This window comes from Panthera onca, chromosome F2 (genome assembly GCF_046562875.1).
Source record: "Panthera onca isolate mPanOnc1 chromosome F2, mPanOnc1 haplotype 2, whole genome shotgun sequence".
In the NCBI taxonomy this organism is placed as follows: Eukaryota; Metazoa; Chordata; class Mammalia; order Carnivora; family Felidae; genus Panthera; species Panthera onca.
In genome coordinates this window covers 72,299,615-72,314,262 of record NC_138356.1, presented here as the reverse complement: position 1 = coordinate 72,314,262, position 14,648 = coordinate 72,299,615, and the positions used below count along the sequence as shown (strand labels likewise).

The window sequence follows — 14,648 nt, the reverse complement described above, 5'->3', positions numbered from 1 at the left end:
AAGAAATGATGTCAGATAAGATTGATAGCCATGGGGGTAGTGAGTTGTCAGATTTTGGTTACATTTTCAAGGTAAAGACAATAGGATTTGCCAGTGGGTTGTATCTGGGGTATGAGAAAAAAAAAAATCAAGCATGACTTTGATGGGTTCCAACCTGAACAACTACAAGAATGTATTTGTCATTAACTGAGATATAAGGGTCTGTAGAAAAAGAAGGTCAGGGGCAGAACATGAAGGGTTTGCTGTTAGCATGTTGAGATTGAACATAGTTATCAGACATCCAGGTGGAGATATTGAATAGGCAGTTGACATAGAAGTCTATATTTCAGGGCTAGGGTCTGGGCTGGGGTATCAATCTGGGATAGAATAGAAGTTATTCAAAGCTATAAACTAGATGAGATCCCAAGAGAGTGAGCATAGAGAGAGAGAGAGAAGAAAAGCCCAGGGCTCTCCAACACTATGAGGTCAGGGGGATGAAGATCCAGCAAAGATGTTGGAGAGGAAGGAGCAGCCAAGACATAGAAGAACGATGAAGAGAGTGTGATATTATCCTGGAAGCCCAGTAGAGAGAGTGGGAGTGGTTATTATTTATGGTACACCCACTCTTTGTACAGTTCGTATCACCTCTTCAGCACCACATTCATGTAAGATAGGGTTAGTGTCATGTTACAGATCGGGAAAGCAAAGCTCAGAGTGAGGAAATGTATTCACAAGTATCTCATTAACGCCTTGTAATTCTCCAACTAGGATAATGGTCCTAAAAGTTAAAAAACTGGTAAGATAGCTAGCTTATAGGTGGTGAAACCAAACCTCAAACGTTGATCCATCTGATCCATGCCTTGACGACTCACACCAAGAGATCGTGTGCAAAAAAAAATCATTTTAAAAATGCTGTTCCTCAGATCTGAGGCTTAGACAGAATTAAAGGAAATTAAGATGAGTTGCAGAGAAGGAAAGCTGTTAGAACCCGTGGATGTTTCTTTTGCATTCCAAGATTGATTTTCAAAGGAGACTTTTCTCCTTGTTCCTGCTAATCATAGTTTCTTAATGGAAATACGATGTGCTTTGAGATGGGATGATAATCTGACCCTCCCCGGCCCCTGTGGGGAGTCCATGGGCTAGTTGGGATGTAGGTGAACTGAACGCTGTGAAAGAACAAGGAGGAAACCCCGTTTACTAGAGTGAACGAAGACATCTAGCTCCCCGCTGACCACCTCTGGACACATTCAGTGAATAATTGATGCCGTGTCTCTTTGCCTTCCTTTTAAGAGTTTCTAATGATCAATCAGTGTTCAAAGTAACTCGTCATTGTGGCAAATAATAGCTCAGACTTCTGCCTTCTTCTTTTTTAGATCATGTACAAAATGAAGAAAACTATGCACAAGTTCTTGACAAGTTCGGAAGTAATTTTTTAAGTCGAGACAACCCAGACCTTGGCACTGCTTTCGTCAAGTTTTCTACTCTTACAAAGGAACTGTCCACACTGCTGAAAAATCTGGTAAGCCATTGCATAAGTGATTTCTAAAAATTTCAGCCAGATCAAAGTACAATAAGATCACGAAGAGAACAATTTAATAATCTCCCCAGCCCCCCGTCCTGGGGGTTAAACAAAATTAAAATTAAAAAAATAAAAAATGAAAAGCTTTTTAGTCTCCGGTATGGAGTCATGTGTAAAGAAAATACCGTTGTAGAACTCCTAGATCCAGCTTCTAGCAGGGTGGATTTACGGAGTCAGAGAAGGTAGTTAACCTGAATTCTCTTCCCCATTCTACCATTGCCTTCGTTTGGGTTTTGTTTGAGATAATTTTTAGCGACTTTTGTTTTTTTATTAGTTGAAAGAGTGTTGATGATTTCTGTGTCAAACATACACTGGAAATCCACGTTGCAAGTGTTATACCTCACTTGTATGAAGACAAGCATGCATTTTGGTCCCTGACTTACAAATAATTAACCTCCCCAGTTCCTCACATCATTTTAACCCCCCACCAAGAAAAAGATTTTGGGATTCAGGGGAATCCAGGGTTACAGAAGTTGTTGACAAAAGGAATCCCTAAAAACCTGGGACGTGAGGGGTGTCTGGCTCCAGGAGGCAAACAGAGTTGGGGCTGGGGCGGTCTCTTTGGCGACACTACTGTCCGGATACCCGCCCTCACACCCTGTTCACACCGAGAAGGCTCGTTCTGTGTGGCATCACCACCCAGCCCTCCTTGTACATTAAATCAAGTCTCTCTTCTCCAGAGTCCCGGGAGATAGAGGCACAGGGAGGTTGGACAGTCCCAAAGGACAACGATGCTATACTTTCCTCGGCTCTTTCCTGAAGACCGGCAGACTCTTCCTCTCCCCCAGTCTCTCAGTATTGCACCCTGGCCTCCTTTAAGAACTCAAGATGTCTTGGCCCTGGGTTAGTTGCTCTTCCATCAGATAGGCTTCTGTGACCTCACAGGAGAATCTTGTCACAGATCCGTTCAATACAAACAGCTGGTTTACAGACGAATACATACTCTTCGAAAAATGAAAACTGCCATTCTGTGGTGTTTTAACCTGAATATTTGACCAATCAGAGTCTCCTTTTTTTTTCCTATCCTACTAGATGAATACATGTGTGTGTCTGTCTTCCTAACAGCTTAATTCTAATTTGTGGTTTATGCCATTGAGTTAGTCTCCTACAGTGACAGCTAATCTTAAAGAAAATGAAGATGGAGAATAGAAACAGGTCTTATTTCCAAAAACTTCAGGAACTTAGGACCAACATGTTGCTATACTTTGGGGTTTATTTGACAAATCCATGATATCTCTGTAAATCTTAGAGTATTTAAATCGCTTTTATTGGGAAGATGGCCCTCATTTCTCCTTCCTCTGGGTGCTGCCTGTCTTTCTGCTGATGGCCTTGCTCAAAGGCCATGTGGTGGGAAGAAGGGAAGTGAAGCAGCACTCTGACTATGCACGTGAGTAATTACTGGTAACAGACTTGCTCAGGGAGGAAGTTCTGTTTTCCCCCGAGGTGGGTGTTTTCACAGGGGTGTCTTGCTAATAACCTTTAGTTTCCGGGACACCAAATGTATTTGGCTTCAGTCGAGACTCATCACTTGCACATTTCCTGGACCAGTCCATTCCTCCACTTCCCTCCACTGTGGGTTCCTTCCCCAGCGTGTGCCGGCCCCACGACGCAGTGGTCACTCATGGAACTCATGGAACATTCGTTGTCTGTATTTGCTTACCTAATACTGCACTGACTTGCCACCATGCAGAAACCACTGATATTTATTGAACGCCTTGATGAACCTGGTAATATGCATCATGTGTAGATTTCTTTTCTTTTTTTTTATGTTTGTATATTTGTGAGAGAGAGAGGGTGGGGGGCAGAGAAAGAAGGAGACAGAGAAAATCCCGAGCAGGCTCCGAGCTGTCAGCACAGTGTCCGACGCGGGGCTTGAACCCACGAACTGTGAGATCATGACCTAAACCGATATCAGGAGTCAGATGACTCAGTGACTGAGCCACCCAGGTGCCCCAGTATGTAGGTTTCTTATTTTACATCTTACAACAATTCTATGGTTGTTATACCTTCAATCCAGATGAGGGAGTTGAGGCACATCAGTATTTAACTTGTTCAGGTACACTGTTAATAAGCAGACGTGTACCCGAACATTCTGTGAGTCCGTTGTCTCTACCACCCTACTCTGTTACACTGCCTCTATCACCCTACCTGGGTGATTGTGTTTCCCTAAGTAATGCTGATCTCGCTGGCCCCCTACACAAACTCCAAGCTGCAGGCCTTCTTCCTCCCTGGCTACTCTCCTTTAAGGGGTAGAAGTCTAAGAAATATCTGATAGAATTGCTAGAAGACCCAGTTCGCTTAATTAAAAAAATAAAAACTGACATTTTCTCTTTGAAGTTAGTGGTGGCATGCCTGACGAGGGAGCAGGTAAAAGAATCTGTTTGTACTATAGTTGGTTACTAAGGGAACGCTATTCTGACTGAATAAAAAGCCAGTCCCAGGAGTTTATACAACCTGACAACAGTTTCAGCAGCTTGCTGCTTCCCTTTTTATGTTCTGCCAGGAAAGGATAGAGCAAAACAGACAGGCTGATGCGGCCAAGCCTTGGAGCAGAGAGAGGGCTCAGAGGAAGCCACGCCCCAGGAGGGAGGGGCTTCTGGCCAGCTTGCAGCCCTCCAGCCCCCACATAAGAGTTTGGGGAACATCCTGGAGTTTGTTGGAGCTCTAGAACACCCCCTGGGAACCAGTATTTCTCAGGAGGCTCTTGAAAAGCCTATTTTCTTAAGCTAGTGGAGTCTGGAAACGTTAAGCAAGAATGGGTACAGTTGGAATTCAGAGAGTAAGATAAAAGAAGGTACTTTGATATTTTTAGACTTTTCTAAATTGTATCCTCAGTCCAACCAGTAAATGCCAAATGTCTCTTGTGTTCCAAGGTCTGTGGTACATATGGAAAAATGTCATTTTCTAATAAAGGTAGTACTGACAATGGGCATTTTAATAGTTTTCATTAAAACATTACTTACTTTCATATAGAGGAAAAGGAACCGGTAGATTTGGGGGTCAGGTGTAGCTTTCTGCTTTCGACTAACTCTAGTTAGAGAAAAACTTTCATCGTGTTGCCTGTAAATAATCGGTATTGGGAGTGTATTGTGTTGAGGGGGTTCTGAAGGGTTGGTTGGTCCTGAGAAACGTGACCCGCTAAGTGATGATAACTGTCTCTTCTCTGTTTGTTTGTCTTCATCTCCTAGCTTTCAGTGACTGTGGAAGGTGGGATGGCCAGGTGGGAAGTTACGTGAAAACCCCAAGAGCCGCAGGGATGCTGGGCTAACATCAGACAGGGCTGGGGCTGGTTTCTGTTGTCTAGCTTCTGACTGCTAACTGACCGCCACCTGAGGACCCCAAAGAGAGTTGTCACTGTGCCTCTTTACCCTGTGAGCTCGTGCCAGAGTCGACGCACTAAGTCAGGTTTAAAGTAACTCACGTTTTCTGGGCGCCTGGGTGGCTCAGTAGGTTAAGCATCTGACTCTCGGTTTTGGCTCAGGTCATGATCTCACGGTTCGCGAGTTCAAGCCCCACGTTAGGCTTCATGCTGCCGGTGCAGAGCCCGCTTGGGATGTTCCCTCTCCCCTCTCTCCCTGTCCCTACCCCACCTACACTCTCTCTCTCTTTCAAAATAAGTGAATAAACTTTAAAAATAATTAAAAAAAAAAAAAAAAGCAACTTGCATTTCTTCCTGCCCTTCGCCTCCACATACCAGGAGATGTTTTTTGTGAAAAAGCTGTTTCACCTCACAACAGGCCGAGAGAGGCTGTGAAGGGTGGGGGGGAAGTAGGGTCTCCATTGGACCTGCCAGCCCAGCTCCCCACTTAGCAGGTTTACAGCCATAGGCAAACGGTTGAACTTGTAGGGCTAGTGTCCTGACCTGTACATAGCATTGCTGGTATCTGTTGTGTGGTAGTGATGGGACTTCATTGAGATCATGGAATCAGATCACCAAGCACAGTACCTGACATGCGGAATTTACTTAACAAATACAAGCTTTTATTATTACTTACATCTTCTCATTTGATCTCTATGGCAACTCCCCAGGGTAAAGGCAGGTATAGAGAGTCCCATCCCATTTTACAGATAAGTGCACCAAATCTCCAAAAAAATAATATGCCTGGAAATAGTGGAGTTGGGGCTCGACCCCAGGTTCCCTGACATGCACTGTTTCAGCGATGTGCCCCCAGCAGTGACAGAGTGGTGGCATTGCCTTTCTGTATGGGTTGTGGATACAGGTAGCCCACCTGGCTTGACTAGAACCTGTATGAGTAGCCATCAACCCAGGTTTGTGTCTGTTTAGCTTGCAAAATTCTTTCTATCCGCATTTTCCCTTTCGTTTCCCCCACCAGCGAGTTATAATATACTAGAAAAAGAGTGTTAGCCAGTAGTTCACAAACTTGTGGTCTTAGGACCCCAGTCTTAAAAATGATCAAGGAGGGGCGCCTGGGTGGCTCGGTCGGTTGGGCGTCCGACTTCGGCTCAGGTCACGATCTACGGTCCGTGAGTTCGAGCCCCGCGTCGGGCTCTGTGCTGACAGCTCAGAGCCTGGAGCCTGTTTCAGATTCTGTGTCTCCCTCTCTCTCTGCCCCTCCCCCGTTCATGCTCTGTCTCTCTCTGTCTCAAAAATAAATAAACATTAAAAAAAAAAAAATGATCAAGGACACTGAAGAGTTCTTGCTAATGTGGACCAGTTCTATCCATACTTACTGTATTAGAATTCAAAAGAGAAGTTTTGAAGTCTATTAATTCATTTTGTTGCAATATGCTGTTTGGGTGAAATAGACAAAAAAATATAGCCTCACACAGGTCTATACATTGGAAAGAGAAAGGAGTACTTTACAAATTCAGGTGATCATCAGTATTCTTCTTTGCTACTGTGTCAAAACTTGACAAGGGTTTGTTTCTTAAAAGTTAATAACAATGTCTGTGAATCCGAAACTGTGTGTGACAGGCTCACTTTATTCATTTCTGAGAAAATGTTTGCCAAATACCCATGTCTCAGTACCACAGTTTGTCAGCCATTCTTTCAAGGGGAAAAATGGTGTCCCCTTAAAAAGGTAATGGACAAAACTAGCTAGTTCAGCTAGCAACTCAAAATACTGCATAAGTGCTTTTTCTCAAGATAACTGTCATGCTTTGGTATGCCTTGAAGGTAGTTTGTGTGTACTTCCTATTATATCAAACAGAATATAAGAAAGATGTACTCAAGGACTGATACATAATCAAATCAGTAATTTTTGCTGTTTCATCATGGGCATTCTTTATTTTTTTATTTTTTTAATGTTTATTTTTTTGAGAGAGAGACAGACAGACAGAGCATGAGCAGGGGAGGGGCAGAGAGAGAGGGAGACAAAGAATCCAAAGCAGACTCCAGGCTCTGAGCTGTCAGCACGGAGCATGACTTGGGGCTTGAGCTCTTGAGCTGTGAGATCATGACCCACGCCAAAGTTGGATGCTTAACCAACTAAGCCACCCAGGCACCCCTCATCATGGGCATTCTTAAATGAAAATAGCCTTTTTTTTTTTTTTTTTTTCATTGCAAGAGCATGACCATAAACAATACAGTGGCCTCGGTTGGTGTTAATGCCGTAATTCACATCAGGACACCATTGGTTTCACCTCCATTACTTTCGTGCTGTCAGTGCTAATGTCTAAACAGTGGGAAAGGGGCGCCTGGGTGGCGCAGTCGGTTAAGCGTCCGACTTCAGCCAGGTCACGATCTTGCGGTCCGTGAGTTCGAGCCCCGCGTCAGGCTCTGGGCCGATGGCTCGGAGCCTGGAGCCTGTTTCCGATTCTGTGTCTCCCTCTCTCTCTGCCCCTCCCCCGTTCATGCTCTGTCTCTCTCTGTCCCAAAAATAAATAAAAAACGTTGAAAAAAAAATTTAAAAAAAAAATAAAAATAAACAGTGGGAAAGTCAGGTAAAATCTGTTAGTGCTATTATGAAAGTACTATTGACCTTTGGGACTTCTAGGGGCCTGTACCACGCCTTGGGGACCCCTGGCATAAGAAATCAAAGGCTTTGCTGTGATTCTGGCCCTGGCCCTGAATAGATTAACACTGCCTAAGTTACAAACGTGAATGTCCTTACTGGGAGAATGAGGAAGAGTTACCTTCCTTACCTGCCCTATTCTTTTTTTCTTTCTTTCTTTCTTTCTTTTTTTTTGAGTGTTTATTTATTTTTGAGAACAGCACATATGGCGGGCGGGGGGGGGGGGGGGGGGGCGGTTGCAGAGAAAGAGGGAGGGAGAGAATCCCAAGCAGGCTCCACACTGTCAGCACGGAGCCTGATGCAGGGCTCGATCTCACAAACCATGAGATCGTGACCTGAGCCGAAATTGAGAGTCGGAAGCTTGACTGAGCCACCCGAGGCGCCCACCTGCCCTATTCTTATATGAGGATTATCACACCACACAGGTGAGAAACTTTGCAAGCTGCCGAGTCCTGGAGTCGCACACAGTGGGCTATTACCGTATTAATAAGCTACATTAATATTAAAACCGCTGAGGCATTAATAGCCACTGCAGGAGACTTTATTTATGTATCTTTTCTTACTATAAAAAGAACACATGCCTAGTGGGGAAAATTTAGAATCCAAAGAGAAAATTGCTGTTTCTCTTTTATAGTGTCCCTTCCCAGAGATAACTGTCATTGATACTTGGGGTTTATCTTTCTAGTCCTCTTTCCTGCACCTCTTCTCCTCCAAATAGATGAAATCATATGTTCTAAGCAACTTGTATTTCACTAGATTTCTCTTAATGTTGGCGTTAGAGCATTTGCACTCTCCCTCATTGGAACGGATGACAGATTCAGAAGCTTGAGAGGGTGTGCATTCCCAAAGAACCGATCATCCTTGACAGTTCAGCCTTTGTTCCCTGGGGAGTCTTGTCCTGCCCCAGTGCCAGGACATCTGCCTGATGGCAGCCCAGGTGCTACGGCAGGAGGAGGACCTGGGACTTACTGTCCGGTGGGACTCCCCAAGTACATTCCAGAAGGTCGTTTTTCTTTTGCTTCCTGTGTGCTTTTGACACCTTAAAATGAAAACAAGTTCCATAAAAGCGTGACATCCATCAAGATAACATTGCCATTTGTATATTTTTCTGATTGAAGTCCAGGTCACCCAAAACTACCGAGGGGGTGGACCGATCCGAGAGGGAGGACAGATCCGTGGTTACCAGGGGTTAGAGAAGGGGTCAAGGGCATGACTGTAAAGGGGTAGCCTGAGGGAGTCCCTTTGTGTTGATGGAACAGTTCTCTGGCTTGGTGGTGGTGTGGTTGTGCTGACCTGTTCGTGTGGTAAAATGTCACTGAGCCATACACAGGCATAGTAAAAAAATGACTGTATGCAGAAGCCCAGGTATCAGTGATGGTTATCTCTGGGAAAGGAGAATATAAAAGAGAAACCACAATTTTCTCTTTGGATTCTCAATTTTCCCCCACCAGGCATCTGTAGACTGGTTGATAGTCTTATCCCAGTGTTGCTTCCCAGGTTTTGATAATGTCCTGTGTAAGCTGTTAACTTTGTAAGGTCTGCGTAAGTTGTTAACTTTGGGGGAAGCTCGCTGAGGGTACAGGGGGCCTCTCTGAACTGTTTTTGCAACTTTGCTGAGTCTGTAATTTTTTCCAAAATGGAAAGTTAAAGTATAAATCATCGAATTGTAGTCAGGGAAACAAAGTGGGGAAAAGCCTTGAATGATACAGCTACCGTTATATGAAAATTTCAATGTGAAACCAATGTGCAGAGCAAAACTCAAACCCTCTCTTCTCTGCCATGCCCTCAGATCTGTACTCCCGCTTTCTTTGCCCCCACCCCCCCCTTTTTTTTTTTTTACAGGTTTTCTAAACCAGTCTTTGTCCGTGTTTTCAGTTGCTCCCTCTAGTCAGAGTCCTTTTTGTGGTCACTGTTCCCAAAACATGAAGTGATGAGCTCTTTCCCCTCAGCAGGGAGTCTTTGTCGTGTGTGAATACGCCTAGGGAATGCTGCCTCTTAGTGGAGAGAAGCCAGTGCGATGTGGACAGGATGTATTTTGTTGATGTTTGTTAAGATGTGTGAGGCCAGATTACAAGTGCCTGGGCTTTTATGCGAAGTACTTGTCATATAATCTGGTCCATAAGCATATGCTTAGTACAGAGTAGCATTTAAAAAAATATATTAGAACTATTTCTTTAGTTGACTTAACCAGTCTCTCTGAATTCATCCTTCTTCCTGTTGAAGATGCTTTTGTAACCAAAGCCAGCTCCAGACATAACAAATCACTTGTTGTTTCTGGATTATAAACTATTTCTTGCTTCCATGCCTTTATACCTTCCGTTCCTTCTCCTTTTAATGTCATTTAGTAGTTAATGTAGATAGAGTAGATAAAGGCTTTCTTTACAATGCAGCTTGTTTAAAAAAAAAGGAAGAAAAGAAAGGATGATCTTTTAGAGTTTTAGCTTTTTCTAAGTATTTTTTGTTATTCATCTGATTAAATACATAGAACCTAAATTATGTTCAATTTTTTCTTTTTCTTTTCTTTTTTTTTTTTTTTTTTTAAGTCATTGGAAAGAAAGACGTAAAAGCATTGCTTGCTAAACGGTGCCAGATCTGCTTTCTGACCAGCAGCAGGCCACCGTTCCTGGTGGCTCAGTCGGTTAAGCGTGTGATTTCGGCTCAGGTCATGATCTCCTGGTTCATGAGTTCGAGCCCCTCGTCAGGTTCTGTGCTGACAGCTTGGAGCCCGGAACCTGTTTGGATTCTGTGTCTGCCTCTCTCTCTGTTCCTCCCCTGCTCACACTCTGTCTCTCAAAAATAAATAAAGACTAAAAAAGAAGAAGAAGAAGAAGTTAAGGAGTCAACAGTAAATTGCATCCATTTAATCACCAAGCCACCAAATGGAACGGGAAAGGAGTAACTGGTGGGTTGAAATAGATTCTCAGTGGGTAAGGTAAACTATTTGAACCGTACCCCAACCCCCCCAGTGCAGCAACAGTGTTAGGAAATATATGTAAATCCTCTTTTTAAAGGAGGTGCCCAGAAGGATTCTGGTCCAGCCAGGACTGTCCATGCCTTCTCTTCCCTGAGCCTCTGGACAGTTCTGTAACTTGCGAAAGATCCTCAGTCTCTCTTTTAACAGTTAGAGGACCGTTATTGCTTCAGAGCTATTGAAGCACAAGAAAGATTTCTCCAGCTACATAGCATTTCCCGTGTGCAATCTCTAACTACAGGGTATGTGGTCGAGTTAAGGATTTGTTTAGTGTTCAATTTTTTTTCTTTTCTTCCCCCTCAACTGAGAATAGCTAAGAAATATACAGGTTGGACCTAGATTTATAGCTAATCAATTATTTCTCAGGTTCTTTGAAATACTGAAAAACGTAGAGGGCGTGAGTTTGCTCAACAGTCCATTGGTAGCCCCTGGGTACCCTGGATTATAGAATACAACTTAACAACCTTCTTTGCAGAAGAGTCATCCATAATTGGAAGGTTTTAGCATTTCATCTGCCAGACATCCCCCCATGTCCTGACAGGCTTCCCTGGCAGTTACTATTGTGAGAGCTATCCATGTGGGTAAGAAGGAGATTTCCTTTTTCTCTTCCATTGTAAAAGTTGTACATGTTTACTATAAAAATGTGAGAAATAGGGGACAAAATAAAATAAAGGTAATTCTACCCTTCTAACTCCTGTTAATACTAATAATATACCATGCCCTTTGAAACAATTTTATAGATTTGTACACGAGAAACTGATAAAATTCAGAATTTTGCAGATTCCAGAGTGGTGGTAGGGTGCATATGCCACATATTAGATAACATCCCTCCCACCAGCACCCCATGACTTTTCAGGCAGGTCCTCATAATTAAATGCAATCAATCTGTTTTCTGCAGTGGAACCTGTGAATGTTTACATGAAGTAAGAAAAGACTCTGAAGGGTGCCACCTCAGTTCAGGTCAGAGCTTACAACCACCTGAATTCACATTAGATCAGATTTTGTTGCCAAATGACTTTAAAAAACAAAACAAAACAAAAAAAACCTTGTTATTATACATATGCTTTGCAAACCTTATTTGAAGCCTGTTGGCTGTCTAGGACTATATAGATAAAACTGGAAAAATCACTTTAACAGGCTACATAGTATAAACCATAGTTGTATGGTTCATTCTATAATGTTCATTGTATAAACCATAGATTCCCTATATAAAAATTGAATTTTACATTCATCAGTGCAGGTGTACCTTGTCTTAAATACATCCAATATACGGAAGTCCTGTGGTATCCCCAGCCTGAATTCAAAAATGATTTATTTTTCTTTTGGCTTTTTTTTCTTTTAAGGATTAACATTAAAAAGAGTGTAAATAGGAAGTTCAAATACATTTTTTTTTAATATTTTTTTTAGCGTTTATTTATTTTTGAGACAGAGAGAGACAGAGCATGAACGGGGGAGGGTCAGAGAGAGAGGGAGACACAGAATCCGAAACAGGCTCCATCCAGGCTCTGAGCTGTTAGCACAGAGCCTGACATGGGGCTCGAACTCATGGACCGCAAGATCATGACCTGAGCCGAAGTCGGCCGCTCAACCGACTGAGCCACCCAGGCACCCCTCAAATAATGCATTTTTAATGTTTATTTATTTTGAGAGAGTGCACGGATGAGAGTGGGGGGTGGGGAGGGGAAGGGAGGGAGGGAATCCCAAGCAGACTCCACATTCATCATGGAGCCCAACTCAGGACTCGGTCTCACAACCACGATTATCACCACCTGAGCCAAAATCAAGAGTGGGCGCTTAAGCGACTGAGCCACCCACATGCCCCTCAAATAATACATTTTAAATAGGATTGAATTTTCATCTTGAGAATTTTGCATGCAGTGAATAACACTTTTCAAAATGTTTTAAATGTGTGTGTTTGTGGCTGTCCAGTGTTATTCCACTTGAAACAGACTCACAAAACAGCTTCTCGATGCTAGCAGAGGCTTATGTGTGAGAGTCGTGGTTCTGTGAGAGGGGAAGGAAGGAAAAGCAAGCAGCGTGGAGGAAGGAGAAGGAAACCAGTCACTTGTTGGAGGAGAAAGTTTCATTAGCAGTAAGAGAAGACTGGGCATGGAGGGGAAGGCTTCAGATTCACCCTGGAATGCTCAGGCCCCCTAATATTTGCTTATCAGTATCTCTCTTAAACAAAGCTAGAGCTGGTCTCACCCTCGGGGCCTTCAGACGGGAGTTTTCATTATTCTTATGGTTAAATTTTATTTATATAAATAATACTGGTAACAGTAGTGTATACAACGAGCCGACTATATCCCAGACTCCGTTTTAAGCACTCACGTGTTATACTAGCCAGAAGGGGCTAGAATGTGCGGCAGTCGTAAATTCACCCCCAGATCTCCGTGGCTTAACAGAGGGAGGGGTTCCTTCCTCCTCACATCCCATGTCTACCAAGGGGTCTGCTCCACACGCTAAGTCATTCAGAGACCAAGGGCCCATCACTGCAGGGTTTGCTACGGCGGGGGAGAGGAGAGAGCACCACGTGCAGGCTCGTCACTGCTTCCCCTGGTGTGTTAGTTCCCCACCTTAAACTGTGTTCTTAGCCCCACTGGCAGGGGACAGGAAATAGAAGGGAGCAAATAGAATATTTGGTGAGTGTTACCATTTCTGCCTCGTTAATCTTGACATCAACCCTACCCGGTAGTAGCCATTATTATCCTTACTGAATGGTTGGGGAAACTGAGGCACAGAGTGCTGGGGTAGATATCATTCAAACCTGGGTGGTCTCCTCCAGACCCCCATGCTTTGAAGAACACTGGACTGCCTCTCAAGGTGTCAGGATCCTTTTATGGCTACAAAGTAAAGCATACTTTTAATTCATTTAAGTAAAAAGGTTGATTTAAAGGACCGCAAGCACAAGAGTGGCAGAGACTGTACAAGGGTAAGGCGCACACTGTTGGGAGGTAGCTAGCCTTGGGTCTGCATGATCTTGGTCCCAGAAGCCTCCAGAGCTCCTTTTCCAAGCCCAGATCTGGAGCCTGTTGTGAAAAGCAAATGCGGATGTTTTCCTTTGTTCAGAGAATTCTGCCAAAGTCAGCTTCACACTCACGCCTCTGACCTCTCCCCCTCTTCCTCGATTTCCCGTTCTCCGTGTCCGGCCTGACCTCTTATCTTACCTGGACTCTGCCATTCCTCTCCCTGCCTCACATTAAGTGTTCTCGGTTGAACTGGGTTTCGATTCCTCTGCAGAATGTCGCCCCCGAGTCTCTCCTCACCTCCGCTTCCTGTAGCCTCCCAATGAGGCAACCCACTCCACACCCAGACTTTTGGGCAGGTACCACAGCCCAGCTAGGGCACCTTCCTCTGGGCCGATGTCAGCCAGCACCAGGGAACACGGATTTGTGAGGGGAGTGTGGCTGGGTTTCAGGCACCACTTAAATAAGCCAGATTGATGCTTTGAGCTCTGTACACTCTGTGCAACCGTGTGCAGGGGCCGTGCTGGGCCCAGTGCATCTAACTCCCTCTTGTCTGGGAATATGAGTATCAGGGCCTAAGATGCCTTTTCCCACAAGTTTTCCCTGAAATACTAATCCCATGCTGCCCTCTTTTTTTATTTAAGTTTGTTTGTTCGCTTATTTATTTATTTATTGAGAGAGGGAGAGAGAATGTGTGCGTGTGAGCAGGGAAGGGGCAGAGAGAGAGAGAGAGAGAGAGAGAGAGAGAGAGAGAATCCCAAGCACTGACAGCGTGGAGCCTGATGTGGGGCTCGATCTCACAATCTGTGAGATCATGACCTGAGCCGAAATCAAGAGTCAGACAGTTAACCCACTGAGTCACCCAGGCGCCCCCCATGCCACCTTCTTTGACAAGAGTTCTGGATTGAAAAGCACTACATATTGCCCTTGGGGATTTACAGTGTACACTTGTATATTAAAGACTTGGAGATATCCTGTTATTAGAGACCTGACCAGTTCAGTGTTTTTTAAAACTTCCTTGATCACAAACATTCTTGTATAAGAAACTTTGATTTCCCATGGAACCACCTTGAGACGTACTGATAGAGACGTTTTCTGGATCAGGTGATCCATTTCATGTGTTGTTGTTTATTTGTTTTAATTTTATTCCACTTTATATCTGTTCTTCTAGAATTTAT

At 43.9% G+C, this 14,648-nt stretch overlaps 1 protein-coding gene across 6 annotated transcripts in view; it reads left to right on the top strand.

The window, feature by feature from the left end:
• The window catches only part of ASAP1 (ArfGAP with SH3 domain, ankyrin repeat and PH domain 1), a 346,739-nt gene that overhangs the window by 221,289 nt on the left and 110,802 nt on the right, over nt 1-14,648 (top strand). For 5 of the 6 annotated variants that reach the window (XM_078441687.2, XM_078441686.2, XM_078441688.2 and 2 more), the window contains one exon: nt 1,353-1,498. In XM_078441687.2, coding sequence (XP_078297813.1) covers nt 1,353-1,498 — 146 coding nt within the window. Of the gene's footprint in view, nt 1-1,352; nt 1,499-1,566; nt 3,286-14,648 lie in introns of those variants that run through there. The other variant, XM_078441689.2, reaches the window with a different exon arrangement.